This window comes from Pocillopora verrucosa, chromosome 12, assembly GCF_036669915.1.
Source record: "Pocillopora verrucosa isolate sample1 chromosome 12, ASM3666991v2, whole genome shotgun sequence".
NCBI classification, from domain to species: Eukaryota; Metazoa; Cnidaria; class Anthozoa; order Scleractinia; family Pocilloporidae; genus Pocillopora; species Pocillopora verrucosa.
This window is the reverse complement of record NC_089323.1, coordinates 15,588,365-15,610,514: the sequence shown is the minus strand read 5'-3', so window position 1 is coordinate 15,610,514 and position 22,150 is coordinate 15,588,365. Positions and strand designations below refer to the sequence as shown.

General features: G+C 37.8%; 2 protein-coding genes across 2 annotated transcripts; one reads left to right on the top strand and one right to left on the bottom strand.

Annotated features, from left to right (window-relative positions):
- Nucleotides 1–4,703: 4,703 nt before the first annotated feature.
- On the top strand, nt 4,704–5,597 carry LOC131788013 (melanocyte-stimulating hormone receptor-like). Its single transcript, XM_059105098.2, has one exon. The coding sequence runs from the start codon at nt 4,704–4,706 to the stop codon at nt 5,595–5,597; it is 894 nt and encodes a 297-aa protein (XP_058961081.2).
- A 528-nt stretch (nt 5,598–6,125) lies between these two features.
- On the bottom strand, nt 6,126–22,108 carry LOC131788009 (cysteine-rich protein 2-binding protein). The gene is made up of 17 exons (XM_059105093.2): nt 22,085–22,108; nt 20,803–20,876; nt 19,722–19,765; nt 19,409–19,523; nt 18,736–18,864; nt 17,592–17,746; nt 17,044–17,186; nt 16,496–16,589; nt 15,743–15,832; nt 14,795–15,087; nt 14,181–14,291; nt 13,996–14,055; nt 13,810–13,875; nt 13,088–13,290; nt 12,290–12,408; nt 7,938–7,986; nt 6,126–7,023 (listed from the first exon to the last, which is right to left on the bottom strand). Exons 1-17 carry the CDS (start codon nt 22,094–22,096, stop codon nt 6,717–6,719), a joined length of 2,064 nt encoding a protein of 687 aa, XP_058961076.2. The 5' UTR covers nt 22,097–22,108; the 3' UTR covers nt 6,126–6,716.
- Nucleotides 22,109–22,150: the final 42 nt, after the last annotated feature.

Below are 22,150 nucleotides of genomic sequence, written 5' to 3'. Positions count from 1 at the left end.
TTCAATGTCACTGCGTCTTCCAGAGTGATCACATATTGGTACCAACCAAATTCCCGAAAATTTTGGAATTCAAAATGCATAAAAAAAAGAACGGAAACTGAACTAACAGGAGCGCAATATTTGTGATTTACATTCGAACTCCCGTTAGACGCTCGTTGGACTTTTAATCAATTTTAAAGGCTAGGTTTTTTCGGTTCCGGTTAACAGAGATGTTAAAAACTACTTTCAATCATTTTTAACAGTTACCGATTAATTTAAATTGTTCTAAAACATATTTACTCGCTCGCTTTTACCGTAAGAGTAAAGCAACAAGGGTAATTCCAGGTCTAGTAGCTACTGAGTTAATATACACCATTTTTCTGTTTTCCCACAATGGCCACAAGATGAGGTATATACCAGTTTAAGATTTTGACACTTTCACTAACAGTATAAATGTTTCCAATTTTTATTTCGTTTTACGGCTGACAGTTTGTGAAGACCCTCATTTAGTGGTCTACATTTTAACCCTTTGGACACGTGGATCAGTGCACACGTTTTTGTTGCCAAATAAACATAAAACACGTTTTTTTCGCTTAAATGGAAAAGTGACCTAGTTTACTTTGTCTCCATGACAACTGAAGGAAAAGTGTGGGCGTAAGGAGCATGTGGATAATCTTCATTGCACGAAACAGATTTCACTTTGGCCTCTGAGTTCCTTCCTGGTTTTCTTTTTCTTTTTGAAAACCTCTTTTGAATACTTTCAAACTTATCGGTTGTGTTAAAACGCTCACATTCTACATAAATGCTCACGTATTTTACCAGAATCAGCCAGCTCGTCGTGACTGCGTGAGATCACTGAGCGGAAATCAGGTTCTTACCACGTCAAGAGAAGTAGGAGGGGCTGGGCATTAACGTTAATGAATTCCCACACGACAGAAAAAAAAATGAAAAGGGGCAAAGCGTAAGGAAAATTTCACAACATAATTTACATATTGAGAAAGATGTTTTTCTTCTTGTCTCCAGCGTGGGACAACGAAAAACTTCCGAGTCCCTGTGAGGAAGAAATTCTGAGTCCCCATGATAATTTACACGTTTCCACCAACCAAGGAAAAGGGAGGAATAAAAAACTAGCAGTTATCCCTAAAGAAATATATGTTATCACTCTGGGCGGAACCCTGCTTTAGAACAACATTTGCTTTATGACAGGAAGTAAGAAGGGTGGATCATTTCGCTCCTAAGGCCACCCCCGCATGAGATGATTTTTATTTTTTTGGAAACTATACAAAAAGCTTCGTCTAGGGGAGATTTTTTACATATTTTACTCAAAAGTCGAATGTGAAAATGGCTGAAAGGTTAAAATCTGGGCTTAACGAGAAAGAGTGTGGCGAATCTGAAGATGAACATGCCTGCCAAGTATCTCCTACTCTACCAGAAGTAAGCCCTCGTGTTGGTCTGTTTTCAGCCTCACAGGACAATTTAGACGTTGTGGATGAAGAAAAAAACGCAGTTGCATCTGAAGAACAACTAACTGGCAACGGATCAGTACAGTTTCAAGCACATGACGATAATGGAGGCGGTGAAGCGTCCAAAGGTGAGATTAAGAAGGGAAACCAAAACAGGCGGGACCCGAGTTGCACTTCAATTTACAACGAGGTGTTGGTCCTTCGTTGTTTAAACAGACCAGAAAACAGCGGCCCACAGTCAAATAAATTGGGAATGCTTTCTGGTCACCACTTTCGAGTCACCGAGGACAACGATGTGGACGCAAAGAAAATAATGAAGTTCCGAGTTTTCCGGAAAAGATTTGGCGAAGATTTCCCAACAGACGTTCCCATAATTTTATTTAAAAAATTGTGATAACACGTGATAGCCCTAAAGTTAACAAATTAATAATGATACATTATAAATTTCTATCTTTCAAGTCAACGGGATACCGATCCTTCTTTGAACAATTTACGATAACATCTCGTTGTTGTACGGCTCTTGCTCAGTCAAAATTTGACAATTTTCAAGGTGGCATATTCTTAATGCTTCTTTGACAAATTTTTTCAAGACACAAGGTCATATTAATCAATTCTAGTACCATGCATATTTTCCTGCTATGTTACCAGAGGAAAATCATCATTGTATTCATCAATGAGCTAGCTGGCAGAATATATCGTTTATTATCATATCTATCATCGCAATGTTATTATTATTATTATTATTATTATTATTATTATTATCATTAATATTTTCAATATCATTATTCCATCACTTTATCATCATTTTTTATTTGCCTTTTAATTATATTAAAAATTTACCGAGATTTATAGAAGGCGAGGAGACCCAGGAAGCCACCAGACTTACAACAATGTACTTAAAAAAGAATAATTGCTGCGAATTGGCGGATTGGCCAATTCAGTGATTATTTAAGTTAAAAATCTTGTATTTTCGTCTTAAAGCTGAGAAGATTTGACGAACGAGAGACCGAAACAGGAAGGGAGTGCCAAATTTCTGGACCTTCGTAGAGAATTGTAAATTGCTTAAAATTTGTACAATACACAAGCGTTCGATAATTACTAGCTGTTCTTGTACTATAGCAGTGATTTTGGCTATTGTTACAAAAAGATTGAAAAGCAATGGGGGCGATAGATTTTTATCATAAAACATGAATTTGAGGATTTCAAATCTAATGACTTCAAAAATATCTAAAATTCCTAGTTTGGAGAATAAAGGAGCGGAATGGGCTCTGGTAGTTTGAGTTAGTGATATGCCGCACAGCTCGCTTTTGCAAATAATAAATTATATTTAACCCTTTGACCCCCAAGAGTGACCAGGTTCTAATTTCTCCTTACAATATCACCCCTGAATCAAACAGTAAGGTCATGAGAATAAAGGAAATGATCACCAACTAAAGAATCTCTTGATAGTTAGACAAATTCTCCTTGTCATTGCCTAAGGAAATATATAAAGAACGGTATGGAGAATATGCCTGCTGATGTTAGGGTGTAAATGGGTAAGTGACAATACTCGATATAAGGATAAACTAAGGTGTAGTGCAAAGTGAGTTTGGCTGTAGAGGATAGGAAAAAAGCGTGACCCTAATATAATATGTATTGATTCAGCGATTTGTTTAGATACTTAGTTGATATGGGAATCATTTAAGCGATTTTAAGTTTGTCCGTTTAAATGCCCTTTAAGTTTACTTAGGAAAATGCCCTTTTTCATTATTACGATTATTTTTACCTTATCATCCTCGTTATGTAAATAATAAGTTTGAAAATATTTTTCGTTTTGCCCATGTAATTGCGACGAGTCAAGACAAATATATAATTATAATATAAATTTTAACTGATAATCGGTTTTAGCCTGGTTTGACCTTAGTTTATGCAACGCTAGTCCTCTAATTGCAATTAACTCATCTCCCAACATTCAAAATAACCAATTTTGTTTGGATTAAGCAAGTTTCTGTTTAAGCTGGAACTTTAAATGCTAAGACTCAAGGATAGCATTAAAACCTTTCTTCAAGAGGGGAGGGGTTCTGACTGGTTCTCACTGATTACAGTTCGACATACCACAAAGAATCCATTAACGTATACAACTCTTGTTTCGATTTGCCCTAACAACAGAAAAGGCAGGTGTCATGAAATCGATACCACCTTTGAGAACAACTACGACTTTCCTTTCATATTCTAAAGAATAAAAATCTTATTTAATTTAACTTAGCATTGGTCCAATTACGGTAACCTTTATAAACTTTGTGACAAGCTATGAATGATGAGAACCAATTACTATCCTCTGTAGGAACTTTAATTACTTGGGTTTCTGATTGCGTTTCGATTCAGTAAATAATTCGTAGGACTAAAATCTAACTGTTGTTCAACGCAAAACCTTATTCACAGTGCTTCTCACGATAGAATAAGTAAATTCGCTCTGAAGAAGGCACAACGCTTGAAATGTCAGCATTAGGAACCCCGGCTTTACGGTGGCGAATTTTACATCAACTCAGTTTGTTAAAACCAATGTAATAACCTTGTAATATCCCCCACAGACGTAGCATTACAGTTTCTTTTAAAGCTTAATCCCTTTATTCGGTACTAGTTCAGTTCTCAGTGATACTCACAACAAATTATTTCGGTCCATGCGGCGAATTGTTGATAGTCAATAGACTTTTCTATGCAAAGAGGAGAGGGTGGGAGAGAAACTAAGCCAAAATTCATATCTGCATGTTACTTATTTTGCAGATTTTTACAACCGTTGTTAGATGGTTAAATTTCAGCGTGACTGCATGGGACCTGTGAAAGACTCTAAACTAGGGATTCAGTTGTTCATACACTTCTCCTTACTTTAACATCAGAAAGACATCTTTCTGATATTTACTCAAGAAATCCCCTCCCTTGTAATAAAGCTGATCTAAAATAATCTATCTCACCCTAGCAGATCCTCTACGCACAGTCCGTTGTCCAGAGTAACCGCGGGAGATCGTGATATAACCACATGTTATTGTAGCAGACCCAATCGCAATTTCAATTAACCCACCGGAGAATCTCCGGTTTAACTAAAACTGATTGCAAAGAGAACAACAATATCAATCTCTTGATTGATATCCAGCATCAATTTGATAGAAAACACTTTAAAGTGCTTGGTCCGAAGTCTTCAGTCGCATTACTAAAGTGACTTTCGCAACGTTAAGCGCTCGAGTTTCGCTTCTTTAAAAGTGAGAGGAAAAGAATATTATGGACATGAATACAACCTCAAAGCCCGATTCTACGGACAGAACGAGTGACGACAGTATTTCCGCCTTGGACATTGCACTAGTGATACTAAACGTTTCTACCAGCCCTTTCATAATTGTTACAAATAGCGTGGTTTTAGTCGCCATCTGGAAAACAAGCTCTTTACACACTCCTGGCAACATGCTAATGTGCAACCTCGCTGTCTCGGACTTAGCAGTTGGGTTACTGATCCAACCTCTGTTTATCCTCAGCACCTTAAAGAGGTTGGTTGTTAACGATGATATATTATCTTCCGTCTCTAAGACAAAAGACATTGCAGGCCTCTGTCTCTGTGGTGTGTCCTTCCTCACCGTCACAGCCATCAGCCTGGATAGGATGATTGCTCTAAAATTTCACCTACGGTACAACAGTCTTGTCACCATGAACAAAACAGCTCTTGCAATTGCTGTGATATGGACGGTGTCTGGTTTCTCCTCCAGTGCGAAACTGTTGAAGGCGCATGCTTTGTATCCATTCTTTGGTCTTATCATAGTGTCTTGTCTTGTTGCCAATTTCTTTGCGTATTTTGAGGTTTATAGAGTAGTTATTCGACATCGGGGACAAATTCACTCCCAGATGCAAGTTATGTCGGCCAATGCAGGCCAAGGGATGCGCTTCAAACAGCTCAGAAGATCTGCCGTGACCATATTTTATGTGTACTGTCTTTTCCTTCTTTGTTATCTTCCCTACATTGCAACACTTGTCGCTGATGTTTTCGTACGAACAAGCTTCGGCAAGTATTATGCAGTCCCTAGTACAATTGTTTTTCTCAATTCTGCCCTCAACCCTGTGATGTATTTTTGGCGTAAGTCTAACATACGACAAGCGGTAAAGCGGATTCTGAAATTTAGAACCCCTTGAGCAAGGTGGAACGCAACCAAACATCTCTTTTTAACGAGGGTTGTATACCATGTGTTATGTTATATGTTATGCAGTCGGTTATTTAACCATTTAACCATTATATCCATTAGCCTCCCTATTGCTTTTTCAGTAACAACGTTTAAGGTAACATAAATCTCTTTCTTGATGTTTAGCAGTCGTGTGAACGATCTGTGAGCCACCCCAAAACTCGCATAAACGGAAATATTAAACCTCTTCACTGAGAAGTATGGACAGAGCCCTTATGCCTTTGAACTCTCAAAGTGACTAACGTCTGATTTTTCCTCACAATATCACCCCTGAATCACAATTATTATCGCGAAAATCTGGGAAGGGATATTCCCCCCCCTCTAAGCATTTCGTCGGGTGATAGTTTGCTGGTACACATTTACACCCCTGGATCGAGAGAGGCGCTCTGAACGAATTCAAAGTGACTGAAGCACCAGAAAACATCCCAGTGACCCGACCAGGACTTGTAAAAATACTTCATAAGATATGAAATATACTTAATGCTAGAATCCTATTGTAATAAACAGGTTTTAAATACAATGTAATGCAAACAAATATGTGAATGTGCGTATGATTTTTTTTGTAGAGGATCACCAGTAGAGGCCGCGTGCCGAGGACTCTAGGTAATCTGGGGTCCAAGATTTAGAACTGGTACCCAGACCACTAAAATGGTTGTTGTCTGTTCTTAGCTGCACTGGATTCATCTCATAGGCCATACTTTTTCTTGTACAGTAGTTTCGTACATTCATAATGTCTCTTGAATGATTGGGGGTATCTAATGAATGTTTTAAACCTGAAATTTCGTTAAAATACATCAAAGTGAAGATGGTAATTGATAAGTGCGAGAGAGAAAGAGAGAGAGAGAGGTCTAAGCCAGTCAACAAAGAGAGGTGTTTCATCATGCCTCAAGCAGATAATATATTTATAATACAAAAGCAAAATTTCAATGACTGGCATTGATTGAAATTTACACCCTCACTTCCCCTCCCCTGTCAAATCTTTTGAAATAAGGTCTACCGAGACAGTGACCAAAGAGAAATTTCTCCTTCGAGTATGAATATATTTTATAGCAGGAAGCTATTGAGAAAAGGTTCACCTCCTCAACCTTAGAAAAAACGCATGTCTACACTGTGGACTATCCTGAGGCAAATATCTACTGTAAAATTCCTGTATTAATTCCTCGGGTTTAAACCCAAACTTCTGATACATAAGCATAGCTGGATTTGTGACGGAAACATGAAGTGTGACGTCCTTCCCCATACACGTTTGAATCAAGTGATAAATCATATAGGTTCCAATCCCTCCGCGGCGCCACTCGGGATGGACTAGTACGAACGAGATGTAAGCCTCGTTATAGTTTACATCGGGAACCATAAACGCAAAACCAATCACGAATTTTCTAAAATAAACGGGAACAGCTAATTAGATGAATTCGAGAAATTTGACCCTGTCATTCTTTTTCACTTTCTTTTGGTTTGTTTGTTTGTATGTTTGTTTGCCTTTCTTACGCATGGTCGCACATTCATGTTGATTTTGTTCGCCATCGTTCCGGTTATCACTCGTAATTACTCACACCTTGACACCTTGAATTTGCTTCAACCTATCACAATCTATCGCAAAAATAACGAAGACACCCCCTCCCCTATTAGTCTACGTCATTAATACGTTACTTTTCTGTGCTTCAAATTCTCACATTAGAGATTTCAATCGAAGTTTAAAGAAGAAATACCCGCCCGTCTGGTTGTTCTTGACGTACAAGAGTCGGCACATGTCTGTGCTCACAAAAGGCACACCACATTGTTTTATTAAGTAACCGATACCTCGTATCTGTTACATGGTACGTGATATAATCATCCTTTTCCCTACCCCTCTCCCGTGATTGAGTGAATTATGAGTACAACCACACTCGAAACAGTGGAAAACCGTAAATAAACATGTGAGGCAAAACTAGCTTATGAGCTTAAAGGCTCATCTCATTCCCCCCCCCCCTCCCCCTCCGCTACCAGGATCTCGCCAGGTGATCGTGATAGTTTGCTGGTACCCATTTACACTCCTGTGTGGAGAGAGGCACTGTTGTGAGGGAAGTGTTTTGAGCTCTTGAGCGCAAGAACACATCACAGTGATCCAGCTAGGACTTGAACCCAGATTTATCGACCACTCACATACTGCATTGGATTAACAGGAAAGGGATTTTAAATCTCACTAAACCAACGAGAAGCCACAAGAACAACTGGCAAAAGAGTCAAGGTAAAATAAAAAGTGATACCCATTGATTATGGCACTCGAGCGAAAAACTAGTTCAGGACTACTTACTTATAAAGAACTACACAACTGAAATCAGGGTACTGGAGACACTCCGACACTAAGGAGAAACAAAAATACAGAATATTACAAAAAGTCACTGGTTATTCTTGTAAAGAGTGTTGGAGAAAGCGTTAACGTTCGATGAATGACTATACCTTAAAGATATCTGAAAGCACGGCAATGACTTAGAATATCAAATAAAAAATTCTTTCATGTCACATGTACCACTTACTATGGCTTCGTCCACTCACGCACAAGTAAGAACTGCCTTTTATCAAATCTCTCAGTTTGAAAGTGCGCTATGATCGATCAACTTAGTGGGTCGTACATAACTGCACGCCCGGCTAAATTCAAAAGTTTGTTTCAATTGAAATACTCCCCCTCTATGAGAATCCGGAGATAAAATAAATATCTTACTAGCCTCGTTTTCTCGGTCCGTACTTTAAGTTAACACCTGACCCCGTTTTTCCAGTCAGATTTATGTTTCGCGGGAAAAACTCGGTCCGTAACTTAAAGTACGGACCTCGCACTCCGTAAGTACGAGATATGTAAACCATAATAATCAGGAACACAAAAATACGTGCACAAGAAATTTCAACTCAAGAGTTACAGTGTAGTATCATACACATACGTTAAACTTCTCGAGAAGATTCGGCTGACACCACCAGTACTATATACTGTCATTTGAATTGTCACTCAACATTGTTTTATATGCCTTTGCAAAAAGTCCGAAGCTGCTCATAACCAGTTAAAAAAAATAGGTACCCAATGGGTACTTGTGTCTGCTGCAGTGGAATGGAATCTGCTGTAGGCGCCTATTTTTTTGAATACTGTTAAACTGGCTAGAAACATCTCCCGAAAGGCAGTGCTATGGAATGCTCAAGGCATCACAAAGATGGGGAACTGAAGTGGTGAATGTCCAATGCTCCAGTTGGAGGTAAGGGATCATCAATATCAATCATCAATATCATGATTGTGATTACATCTTCATCACTGTTTAAATAACTTTTATTGTGTTATGGTACTGCAAAGAATCTAACATTAAAGTGAACGTTTCTTTTATTTTGTAGCAGAAAATTTAAATCAAAGAATTGAAATACAACAGCCAATAGTTTTTAACAAAATTGAATAGTATCAGAAGTCTTTGTAACACAAGACAACTGTAATGCAAACGCAGTAGCAGTTTTGCAAAGCAAGAAAGTCTCTGGCTGTAATAATTCCTAGGAAATCATTATGTTTTTCATTTAATGGTAATATGCAATCAATTTGGAACAAAACATAGGTAAAACAAAGTTAGTATATTTACAATGTTGTGTTCAAGTAACTAATAGGTGAATATACTTTTAAAAGTATTTTGAAGTGTTTGTCTTTTAATTGAAATGAAATGTATCAGAAATGTAACACAACAGAAATATTATCCCAAAAAAAGCAGCACGTGTACTTGTAAATAATGTTTATCAGTCAGAGAAACAATCATTTCACTTAAAACCAGTGTCTACAAAATGTTTGTTGCAAACTGTAACAAAACAGGAATTATTAACGTTTGGTATTCAGTAGTAATTTCCACTGATATGTGACAGGAAATTGTTCATTTTATTCAGATTTGCACTGACTCCACTATTTTTGTTTGTTGTTGAATGTTATGCTGGTTATAGTTGGTAACTCTAGAAGAAAGGTAGTTATGGTTTCTTCAGTGATTGGAAGAGTGCTCTTTCCTTGTGACGCTAGCATATCATGCAGGATGTCATTGAACAGGGTCGCTGTGATCTTCGATTCTTTAATTTGTACCAGTAGTTGTCCATAACATTGTTGAATAGTGGACTTCATATCCTGCTTGAGCCCACAAGTTGAACAGGTTAGTATGGGAGACGTCTCTATTACCAGCTTTTTGTTACAGTTGCAGCAGGCTTGATATGCCGTGACACTTCGCACTCCAAGTATTTCTGCTGCTGCTGTTGTATTGGTAAAGTTCTGAGGTAGCTCAGCAGGATTAATGAGATCCACAGAATTGTTCCCAATGGGTCCACAAGATAGGCAAACAACTTTTTTTTTTTTCACCATACTCTGTCTTCACTTTTTTTGTTGATGACATCTGAATAAGTTTGGCTTTGATGGTGATACTTTGATTTGTGTTTGCAGCTGAAATTGATTGGATATTGTTGGCACTTGGCAACTCAATTCTTGAAAAAGGTATTTCTTTTGTAGGCTCTAACAGTACATTGTTATTCATCAGTACTGTGGTTGCATCTCCTGCTCTTTCAATTCTAAAATTTGGAAGTTTTATTGGAGATTTCTTTTTGCTCATTTGATCAAAAGTGTTCCTGTTTACTTCCGGAGACGCAGACTCCTCTTACTAAGCCATTGGTGGTTTGTATGGACATGTCAAAGTAAGATGTCTTGCTACTTTTTTTAGTTGGAGACACATTGTGTAAGAAACCAACAATCTCTTCTTTTTGTTCTTCCATTGACTGCAAGTGAAAAAGAACCTTTTGAGTTTGTTTCATAGCAATATAATGTATTTCAAAATTTCTAATAACATAGGGAGCACTGCATGAAAAGACGACAACGACTACCACTACTACTACAAATTTAACTATAACAACAAAATGCCAAAAAAAAAAACTTACCTTGGTGAATTATAATTTTTTATTTGTTTACTTATTCATTATAAATCAATCAACAACAGCAGCCTCTACAGACAGGAAGGAATAACACTAAATGAAGGTTGGGGAGTGCAGTATACTGCAAACTGTTTATTAGATGATACTAATACTGAAAATCAAAGTGAACAAGAAATAGAAAAGAGCAGTGGTTCCAATAAGCAAGATGGAAATGACAGTAATGATAATGATGATCAGTGGACTGAAGATGAAGCAGAAACACCTGCTGGTGTTACTGACACCATGTTGACCAACACACATTATTTTGAAGACAGTCTGCCTCAATGTATTTTAAATGTTGCACCAGGAGAGGGAAACAAACCCTTAAGTATATTCAGAGATCAACATTCTGAAGAGTTAGCATATCCTGGTATATTCCTTGGTCAAAGTCGACCAGAAAATAAAGATAGACTAGCTAATGTTCATTATAGCGACATTTTTAAATCTGAACTAAGACGATCAGATAGGAGAGCTGCTATGTGTGTTGAAAATATATTCTTCAAAACAAAAAAGCTTCAAATGAAAATTCTCTTAGGAAAATCAGAAGTTGCACTTAGGAAGTGCAAAGGAAATAGCAAATCTTCAAACGCAGGACAGTTGAAATGTGAAGGAGCAATTGAGCGCTTGATTCATCTTGATGAAGGATTCCAATTTTTGAAAGCATTAATACCTTACAACTGTATGCAAAGATCTGTTCATAGCGATGCTTAGATAGTAATTATCATGAAGAATACTAGTTCTAGGTTTCTCTCCACTGTATAAAATCGCCACAGCTTTCGCACATGTTTGTCTAGTGATAGATGTTTTCATGTGTGTAGTGAAATACATGTATCTTCTGCCAAATCCATTTCGTAAACAGGGCATATTATATCCCGCATTGGGCTTTGTAATCCCCAAGTGAGACTTAATAATTCCCTTAACGGGCTTTTCATTCCCCAAATGGGGCTCAATTGTTCCCCGAAGGGACTTTGCATTCCCCAAATGGGGCTCATAAAGCTTATTTTGCGTCCTGAGCACTTGCAAAATGGCGGGGCGGTGATCGTGTTGGCGCCGAGAAAGCTTCAGTCGATTTACAAATTCAAAGCATCTTTCAAAACCTTTCACTCGGCCGGAATGACACCCAGTGCGAATGCTGTGGCAAAACGAGAAAACACCTTTTAAGAAATCCATTACAAATATGAAAAGCGAAAAGATTACTCACCTTGCAAGCAATAATACACCCTGGCTTGACGAACGAAATCAGGACGATACGACGCAACCCAAACGTTTTTCGAAAGCACATAGTTTGACGGATTTGAATTTGTCCTTTTCTCAGATTTGATTGGTTCCGAGTCTTCCCGGAAATCGGTAGTTTGCCCCGACCTCTCTCCTTTGTCCTTTCCTCGTATCCGATTGGATAGATTATTCCCCTGAGGAACGAAGTTTGCACCCGAAAGTATTACAGGCCGAAAGTATTACAGGCCGAAAGTATTACCCCTCAGTGCATACTTCATGTATCGTATCACCAAATGGAATCCGCACTGAAACGTCAAGAGTAAATCCGAGATCTTGTCGTATATGAAGTAGCTGGTCGCGCGTTTTACAGCTTATCTAAGTGTCTGCATGCATTATAAATGCAGCAGACACAACAACATTCAAGAATGTTAGTTTGGTTTGAAACAGCATGCAACTCAAAACGGATTTAAACAGAGAACGACTCACAATCAATTCCTGGCCAGAAAAATTCCCGACACATTGCATTCACGGATGGAATATGGTGCGGCTGTACATAGCAGTAATCAATGGGAGAAACTTGTGTTGGCTTCCACCCAGGATCATTCCTGAACGAATAGACACACTGTTAGAGTCGTCACAGAGTATGAAGGGAAGAGTTCCCTCTAAAAAATTCTTACTTTACTCAGTAGGCTAAAGTGACACTATGGTGGATTCGTGGAAATATCGTATTTCCTCGAATAAGCTGTTAACCTGTACTGATTTCGTTGCAGTTGAAGCCTAAAAATTTGTAAATAAAGTGGTAACAGAAACAGGTTTTCCTTGTACCCCTACTATTTAAGAAAGTAAAGGAGGAAGGGAGGGGGGGGCCCACTTATTGGAGGGGGCGGGATTGTTTTGTATTACGGCCTAGGAGGTGGGAGTTTATTCGAGGGGGGGGGGGGGTCGCTTATTCGAGGATCGAGGAAATACGGTGCTGTCCCTAAAATATATTGTGATTGTTTCAGAAGCCATTGATCCCGCGATTCTAAGAAAAAGACTAAAGCCGTCAGTCCCACAAAAGTCGCCAAATTGATGGCTCCTGGCTATTTTTTCTTTCCTCCTGACTGACTGTTGGGATTATTTTGTTTCTGATTTGTTTCCGACTTCCTGTTGAAAGCACTCCAAATTCGAATCTGGTTCAAGCAACCTTAATAAAGAAGCACCCTACATTCTATGGCACTATCTATTCGAAAACGCCAAGTGCCATCTTATCTTTCCATCAAAATCTGTAGGTTCAACTCTTACCTATGGCTATAAGCGATTATTTCTTGCAGCAGTTTTAATTTCAACGGCCGGCTTTCATAGTCCCGTCTGATAAACGGCTTAAGTATTCTGGACGTGTAAGGACTGGTAATAGGTCTGTACAGTGTTTGAGAATCACCGCCAATCAGCCGTGTTAAGAACGAGCAAGTCCTGGGACGAGAACCGGGAAGCATGCGAGGAGCCGCCTGCAAATGTAACATAACATGAATTGCTAAAGTTGATCAAAATAAAAAACATGCTCATCTATTTTCCTTTAACCCTTTACACCCTAACATCAGAATGCATCTTCTCCATACTGTTTTCTATACATTTCCTAAGGTGCTGATAAGGAGAATTTGATTGACTATCAAGAGCTTCTTCAAAACTTTAAATGTGACTAACTTACTGAACTGTCCGATAACAAACTGTCCGATGACAAACTGTCCGATAACAAACTGTCCGATAACAAACTGTCCGATAACAACTTGGCAAGTGAATTAGTGGAAAATAGGGGTTTTTAAACCAATCACAATCGAGGAAATTGCAATTTTTATGATTAAAAAGCAAACATCATCTATGTGTCCGTTCTCCAATAGATCATAAGTAAGAACCATTCACAATACGAGTATAATTCAGCTCAACATAAATATATGGTCAGACGAGGTTATTCTCAGGATATCAGCGAAAACAAAAAACTAAAATATGTATTGTAAGATATTTCTTACCAAAAATCTATCAAGGACATTTTCCGTCATGCCAAAGGAAGAAGAATTAGACTTCTTTAGAATTCTCTGCAAGGGAAAAATTTCAAAGCAAATAATGAGTTCTGGTAAGTTTGTATGTCCATGATAAAGACAAGAACACCATTTTCAACGTAAATGTCACTTTAAAAAATGAAATTGTTTCACAACCTGTTTGTAAAGCTTTCTTTGCGAGTTATCTTCAGTAACTGATGGCACAATGTCGCGATTCTGCAAGTCAAAGAAAAAGAAAAAGAATACTCTGTTAACTGTAAGTCAGGCGTTCTGTTCAGTTACAACTAACAGCTGGGGAACGGGTTTTAGAGGATCTGTTATTAAAAGCTTTCACTTTTTACCTCAATCGGGACAAAACCATCATTGGTCAACTGATATCTTAAGGTTGACGTCACAGCATCTGAAACTGTCTTGTCCAGATCGAATAATTTCAAACCCTTGGATCTTTTAATCTGCGTGAGGGCAAAAAAAATAATTGTATAAAATACATTCAAACACTAATCGAAAAAAATTCTTAAACATGAGAAATATAAGAAACGCTGAAAATGATAAAGATGCACTTGTATAGTGAATTTTCCATACCAGTATGCTATTACGACACTTTGCGGGAGACTTTGGCCAGACTGAATTGAGAAGTTTTAAGTTTCAGTAAAACATTTCGCAAGTGCCCCCAATTTAGGAATTTTTTTAGAAACGAGGTCCAGCTACAGCATCAGGAGCTACATTCCCTACTGTCTGCGAGATGAGCGCGAATTCTTAAACGTTCCCTGCTAACCAGTACGGAGAGGATGCAGGAAACGGTGCCCACGTTTTATAATCCTTATCTGAGAAGAATACAACGTCTAACCATATGCCTTAAAACATAATTGCATAACGTTATTCGTGAGATATCTCGATACGCCTCCTGCAGCCTCTCTTTCCGGCTTTTTTAAAGTGGATACTGAAATAAACGAACCTGTCTCAATATTAATTTTCGTCTAAATCTCCTCGCCACGGGATCATGATAAACTGCTTTAGGATAAGAGTTGATCTTGAGCAGCAATTCCTTTTCTCTCTCTTCTGACACGGGAACCAGACTATCAATTGTGTGAGGAAGACTTGTAAGGTTGTTTGCAACAGGTTTGCCTTTGGTCTCGCTCTGAACCGAGTCAGATTGCGAATGCTTACATGACTTCTCTGAAGTAGCAGTTGACGACAAAGATTCCGTATCCTCCTGCCTGTCAGTTCTCTCATCAAGGAAGTCTAATTCTGAGTAAGGAAAACAAATACAGCAGCTTTCAATTCGGTAATGAATGCATTGATTTTTCAACAGAACTTTGTAATTGGTGCTAAAAATCTCGCACCACACTGCATACATCAGATAAAAATTGCAATTAGCTGCTATTTGGTTGTACGCGTTTTCCCGCGCTCAAAGTTGTGATGAGCTCTTATTGGCTCTTCGTGGTGTGGAGCTTTGTTGTGATTGGCTGTGGTGACCAAGCTCGATTATTTTATCAATCTCCTTGATAATACACTAATTAATACTAATGGTTGGACTACGATGAGTGGCAAAAGTAGTTGGCGCGCCTTTCTTTGGTAAGTGGTCGGCAACTCTCCATTCGACATAATAAACAGAAATCTTGTAAGTTACTTGAAAGTCCCCCTTTCCCCCCAAACAATGTTGCAAGAAACTAGTGATCATTTGGTCAACACCATGCATCATTGAAATGGGAGAGAGTTGGAGATAAATGAGAATTCAAAACGTAGTGTAGCTTGCCAAGGCTTTTGCCACTCGTTGTAAAATTTTTGCCAATTGAAGTTAACTTGAGCAGAAGGATAATAAACGTTTGTTTGTTTTTTTAACACTCCAAAAGTAGCTGAAGCAACTCTCAGTCGATATATTAAAATAGGAAGACATGCAAACCTGATTTTTCCTCTTCACCAGTGAAAAGTGAAGAAGTGTCGTCCATGTCTTCGTAACCAGCCGTGAACAAACTTGTGAACGCGTCCATCTCTAAAAGGCAACAAAAGAAAGTTAGAACTAAATCGTTACGATGGAACAATTTTCAATTGAGTGTCGAAAGTAATCCGGTATTGCTTTGGTTTTGCTTAACCTTGCTCTGTGATTGGTCCAGAAAACTTACGTCACTCTCTCTACCAATCAGATACACAACTACATGAAACCAATCACGACTTGTTCGTCCCCGTTTTCCCGCTTTTTAAGCAGCTTTAATTGTCTTCGCTTTGAGTTCTCATTAGCTCTTACAAACTGAACGACAAAAAGACTTCCAGAAAGGTGATATATTTTTACTAGTTTTATATGTGATTCGCCTATTTTTTTATAAAGTTTATCGAGTTTTTCTTTGACAATGACCTGGTCCAGTCTGGTTGTTTTAAGTTGTGAAACTATCATAATGGTTAACACAGTAATCTGGTATTATCAAATGAGTTCATAACGTAAATTGGCCACCGTAAAGAGTTCCTTCGTCAGAGCGTCAGCCTTTCGCAATGACGAAGGGCCAACGCTCGAAACATCAGCGTTAAAACTCTTTACGGTGGCCAATTTACGTTATCAACTCAGTTGATAATACTAAATTACCCTAATATACTCTACCAACGACGTAGCACCACAGTTTCTTTAGAAACTTACCCCCTTAATGCTTTATGGTTAACACACCTGGTGTAGGTTCTGCAAGTTCCCGCATATCCTCCTCCGATAATAACTGGGCCATAAGATCATCACATGGACTTTTATGCTCAGAAACTGAAAGCTAAAAGAATGAATTGTGAATGACTGTCTCCCTCAAAGATAACACAACCACTCATCAAACAAGGACAACTATTCCTCACAAGGGGGATGTGTGTTTTAGGCACTGATGTACTGATAACCAAAATAAATAACAAAAATATCCTATTAATCCTTTAAACTCTATGAGTGACCAGCATCTTGTTTCTCCTGACATTAATAATATACTGAATCATTCACTAAAATCATGAGAATAAAGGTAATGATGGCCAATCAAAGAAGCTTTGATCATTAAACGAATTCTCCTCATCAGTGCCAAAAGAAATGTATGGAGAAGAGTAAGGAGAAGATGAATACTGATGTTATGGTGTGAAGGGTTAAAGTATACATCATCAGTAACAGTTCACCATAGAGCAGTTATTCAGTTTCATAAGGAAAATCATCTTCTTGATTGAACTGATCTGCTTCACTCTACATACCTCAATGACATTTTCGTCAGCACACAAAGGCTGTACTGGAATCCTTGGGTACTTTTCAGTAGTTAACTGAGATTCCCTGTTCTTTGCACCAAACCCTGTAGCAACACCAGCACGTCCTCTTCTTTTGCGTGAACTACCACTCCCTATGACAAATTATCAAATATACATTTAAAATCTCATTTATCTAAAAGTTATGAGGAATAGAAGCATTAAGACTACTCAATTTAAATGCAATGCAAGGGCAAATGAATTTGACACCAGCACATTTAAACACACAAGCACATCTTTTACTTTGAATTTTAATTAGATAAAAGTTAATGCTTTCAAATTCATTTCAACTTAATGTTAACTGTGAGAAATGTTTAGAAATCTAAAGATCAGACATCAAAACTTAAACTACTGTTTACATTATTTTGCAAGCAGGCTCTCAAATTGTTTACCATGTAGACTTTGCCTTACAACACAGCCACCTATCAAACCATCAGCAGATGCTGACGGAAAAAGCTACTTAAAACCCCAAGTATGATAAAAAAAAACCTGATCCACACCTGTCCCAGTCAATTTAACTGATGGAGCAATGTTCTCTTGTAATCCCCACCATCCAGTTTCCTTGTTAAACTCCTTCTGTCCTGACTTGAAATACTCAGGGCATCCTGAAGACAAAATGCCAGCAACTGTGCTATTCCAAGTGTTCTTTTTTTTTCTGACAAGGAAAAAATTTGTTACTCTCAAACCTTCCAACTTACAGTAGTCACTACACCTAAGACCCAGACTGGTGTCAAGACTGTAAGGGCTTAAACAGGGGCTTGTTTCTCCCTGGGAGCTGATTCCAAAAAGTTGTTGTTTGTTGTTTGTTTGGTTTTTTTTTTTTTTTTGCTAGACCTAACAGCATTCATATCAGGATATGAAAAAGACTGGTTTCTGTGCCATAATCCACACTACTACGTGCATTCCACACCCATCCTAGTTTAAGATCTAAGAAGGTGGGTGGAGGCATGTTAACCCTTTTCACCCTAGCATCAGTGCACTTATTCTCCAAACTGTTCTCTATACATTTCATAAGGTGCTGAAAAGGAGAAGTTGTTTAACAATCAAGAGTGTCTTTTGGTTGTGATTATTTTCTTTATTCCTGTGACTTTAGTTTGTGATTGAGGGGTTATATTGTCAGGAGAAATTAGATGCTAGTCACTCTAAGGGATCAAAGGGTTAACTTACCAAGACTTTTGCAACACTGACCCTGAGCCTTGACACTTCCAAGAGGCAATTGGTAAGTACTGAAAAGGGAAAGGTAGCCCTTTCTGACAGGGCTCAGTGGAAATTCCAGAGGGGAAAATATCTCCATAAGCCAGAATTAGACAGGAATGAATGACATTGAAGTGGGTTAATTTTTAAGGGGGGAGGGAGGGAAAGTTGAAACCAAACCCCTTTGGGATGGAAGGGGGATTCTTTCCAAAAAAGTGATTGGACTATGTCATCAGTGTTCTCCCTTTCAGGCAGTAACTTCTTAAATTCAGTTTGCCTGTAGTGCCTCTCATAACCACCTAAAAACACTCTAAATTCTTCAAAATTCAACAGGTAAAAGGAGTGTTCTTAAGATACCAGTATGAAAAATTCATTTTACCTGTTGTGCTTAAAATAAGGGAGAACACTGTCTAATGATGATGTACAGACTGTACAAAGGTTGTGACTCACTTGTTGGGGAACAAAAGCTGCCAGTGTTTGTCAATGAAGTGGCAGATGTCTTCTCTCCATCTAAAGTAACCTTTTCTTCCTCTACTTGTAGAGTACAGATTGTACAACGTCAAGTACACAGCTTGCAGCCTTTTCATTAAAGAGATGGCGAAAGGTAATTCACAAGTCATGGCACCAAAAATCTTATTCTAAGACAAGAACAGAACTCATCCCTAACCAGACCTGAACACTTTGAATCCTAATTTAGTGTAATTTGATTTGATCCTTGGATAGCTAAACACAAAACCACATGATATGTGTCATGGAGCTACAGTGTAGACCAAGATTTCCTCTAGTTACACTTAAATCGGTTTGAAAAAACTTACATGTAAATATACACAACTTTGCCAAATGAATATAGAGTAACTTGGAAGGACAAATGTACTCTAATATTCTTATCCTCAGGATGGTAACCATGATGCTTGATTGAAATTCATCTCTAGGAAGATGCTTTGTCCATTTTAGCCTGTTTTAGGCATTTAGTTAGTAAAATGGAGTGTGAGAGTGAAATTAACAGGACAATATTCGTCATGGAGCTGAAATGTGGATTAATAAATTTGGGTAAGGTTGAAAAAAAGGGAAAGGTTTGGGCCAGGATTATGGATAATTATTCAACAACAGAAGAATGGATTACCAGCTTAAATGTTGTCTGGTGCAAATCTCTGAGCTATCAGTAGAACAAGATGCACAGGTGAGATCAAAGAACACATCACCCACAAGTGTGCTGGGTTTTCCATTCTTTAGGCAATCTGAAAAGAAAAGTGAATTCAGTTATTATTCCAGTTATGTTAAGAATAAAATGCTTCAATGTGACTGGTTCTTAACAACCTTAATATGTGGATGAATTTGCTTTTTCAGGTCCAACCTGTCCAATTTCACCTGGTTTTCCTGTGCAGACCAACCTACACCAGTGAGTTTAATTATATCTGATACACTCTAATCCTCACCCAAATGAAACAGGCGTCGGCATAAAACACACTGCACCATATTGCTGAAAAGAGAGTAAGAAAGGACATGTTAAGTTTAAATACTGTATCCTCAATTAAAAAAAAAAAAAACATGGTCACAGTGCTCTTTCTTATTTTAAGCAAAAACGGGTAAAATACATTTTTAAACCAGTAGAGCAGTCATTTAATCTGTTGAATTTTCAAGAATTCCAATTCTGATTTTAGGTGGTTATAAGGTGAACTAAGAGCTGTTAAGGAGAACACTATGGCCATTAACTACATGTAGACAATCAGACAAATATCCATTTCTTTCTTTTGTGATATGACTTAGTGTTATGTTTTAAATAATATTTGACATCTTGCTCCATCTAAGCATTATGTTTACCAGCAAGGAGCAACAACGGCACACTACAAACACAGCAGTATTATTATTACATAATCAAAACTATAACAAAATAACTGGACATGATTGGTCATCACCAGCCTGATTTGAAAACTAATAGGACAGCGTATGCTTCATGCTTGAAATTGGACAGTGTAATAGGACAGTTAAAGGGACAGTTAACATGTCATGCCTATGAAAGTGGACATAACTTGTCATGTGCAAGCACTGTTGCCTAGCATTTCCCTAAGTTAACCATTGTTTTTCTTTATGAAAATGTATAACTGACATCTAGTTTCTGTCTAAAATTTTGTCATAGTTTTGATTAATTGGCAACAGGACCTTGTGATGTCCAATTGTGATTAACAAATTTAATTCCCACTTTGTAGTTGTCCGATTTTGTTAATGACTCACACAATTACAGACCAAATTGGACTCCACTTATTCCTGTTACCATTATTAAACATACTTATGATTAACTTATCACTGGGACAGACTTCTGCTTCGCATTTGTCCGATTTTGTTAATCACTCATGTGATTATAGCCTGAATTGAACTCCACCCAGTCCAATTACCATTATTAATTAATATAATGTATTTCAAGTCAAAATATACATCTAGCCATCAGCATTGGACATTCAGATTTTTCATGGTAAAATGGTGTAATTCCAAGGTAAAGAATAATCATAAACTCCTCACCTGCCCTTTAAGCCATTACAATAACAAATCTCTTCTACTGCTTCATATTCAGTTTCAATTCCAGGATCAATAACCTACAAGCACACAAAACATTCAATACTAATCACAACAGAACTTAGAAATTACAAGTCAAGATGCCAGCTCTAAAACAGTGTTAAGCTCTCCTCTTTCAAAAAAATATATCGTACTGACTCCTCTTTCACCCTTTACCTCCTTAGTGTGACTAGCTTCTAATTTCTCTGTACAGTTTCACCCCTGAATCAAGCATCAAAGTTATGAGAATAAAGAAAATGATCACTAACTAAAAGACACCAGTGTTTATAATCCTTAAACCCCAAAGAGTGACTGGCTTCTAATTTCTCTGTTCAGTATCACCCCTGAATCAAACATTAAGGGCAGGAGAATAGAGGAAATAGTAACTAGCTACAGAAGCCCGTGCTTGTTAATTCGTTAACCCTTTCACTCCTAATAGTGACCAAGACAGAATTTCTCCTTAAAACATCAACATGATCTCAAGTGAACAAGTGATGGGAATATAAAAAAATATCAATTAGAGGATTATCATTTGATTCAATACCAAATTCTCCAAACTAAAACTATAAGCAGTGTTTGGCAGAACAGGGAGAATTACTAAAGAGATCATGGGAGTGAAAGGGTTAACCCCTGAGAGTGATTGGCTTCTAATTTCTCCTTACAGTATCACCAGTTGATCCAATATAAAGGTAATAAGAACGTTTACAAAATTTGGTCTGTCTTGACTTTCTGTGACGTTCTTTTCTTAATGTACATTATTAACAAGTAATAACATGATTTTTCGAGCAACTTAGTGTAACAAGCCCTAGTAAATTTTTCCAAGACTATAAATTCACTTGTCTTACAGGCTCGTGCAATTATGTTGTCTTTGAAAAATTTAGTCGTGCTTATTTACACCAAATTGCACTCGAAATCATGTTATTACCTATACTTATTAAAAATAGTTGCAACTACAATGGCTGCTTTTGTTCTTGAATGAGATGTGATAGGGTATTCAGTAGCTTTGCTCTCCATATATTACTTAAGCTTAAGTAAGAGGGCCTCGTGGAAAAAAATCCACTTCACGACTGCAACGCGAGCTTAAAACTGACCAAAACATTAGAACTGAAAATTAAAAACGTTTCCCTTCAAAATTTAACAGTGGTGATCTTTTTAGGTAAAATACTGCCATGCAAGAAAAAGCCAAACTGGAAAAGAGTATTTAGGATGAAATGTCAAAGTTTCTATCCACAGCAAGAACAACACTCACCTCCTCGGCCATGTTTAAATCTCGTGCCCTTTGCATTCAGCGAACAACAGAAGGGATATAATATAG

Excerpts from the sequence above, each read along its gene's own strand:
- LOC131788013 (XM_059105098.2), top strand. The coding sequence starts at position 4,704 with ATGAATACAACCTCAAAGCCCGATTCTACGGACAGAACGAGTGACGAC.
- LOC131788009 (XM_059105093.2), bottom strand. Across the intron at positions 15,088-15,742 it reads TGGTGAAGAGGAAAAATCAG|AATTAGACTTCCTTGATGAG; the intron begins GTTTGCATGTCT and ends TTCCTTACTCAG. Across the intron at positions 7,024-7,937 it reads AGTTGTGTAGTTCTTTATAA|AAAATTCGTGATTGGTTTTG; the intron begins GTAAGTAGTCCT and ends CGTTTATTTTAG.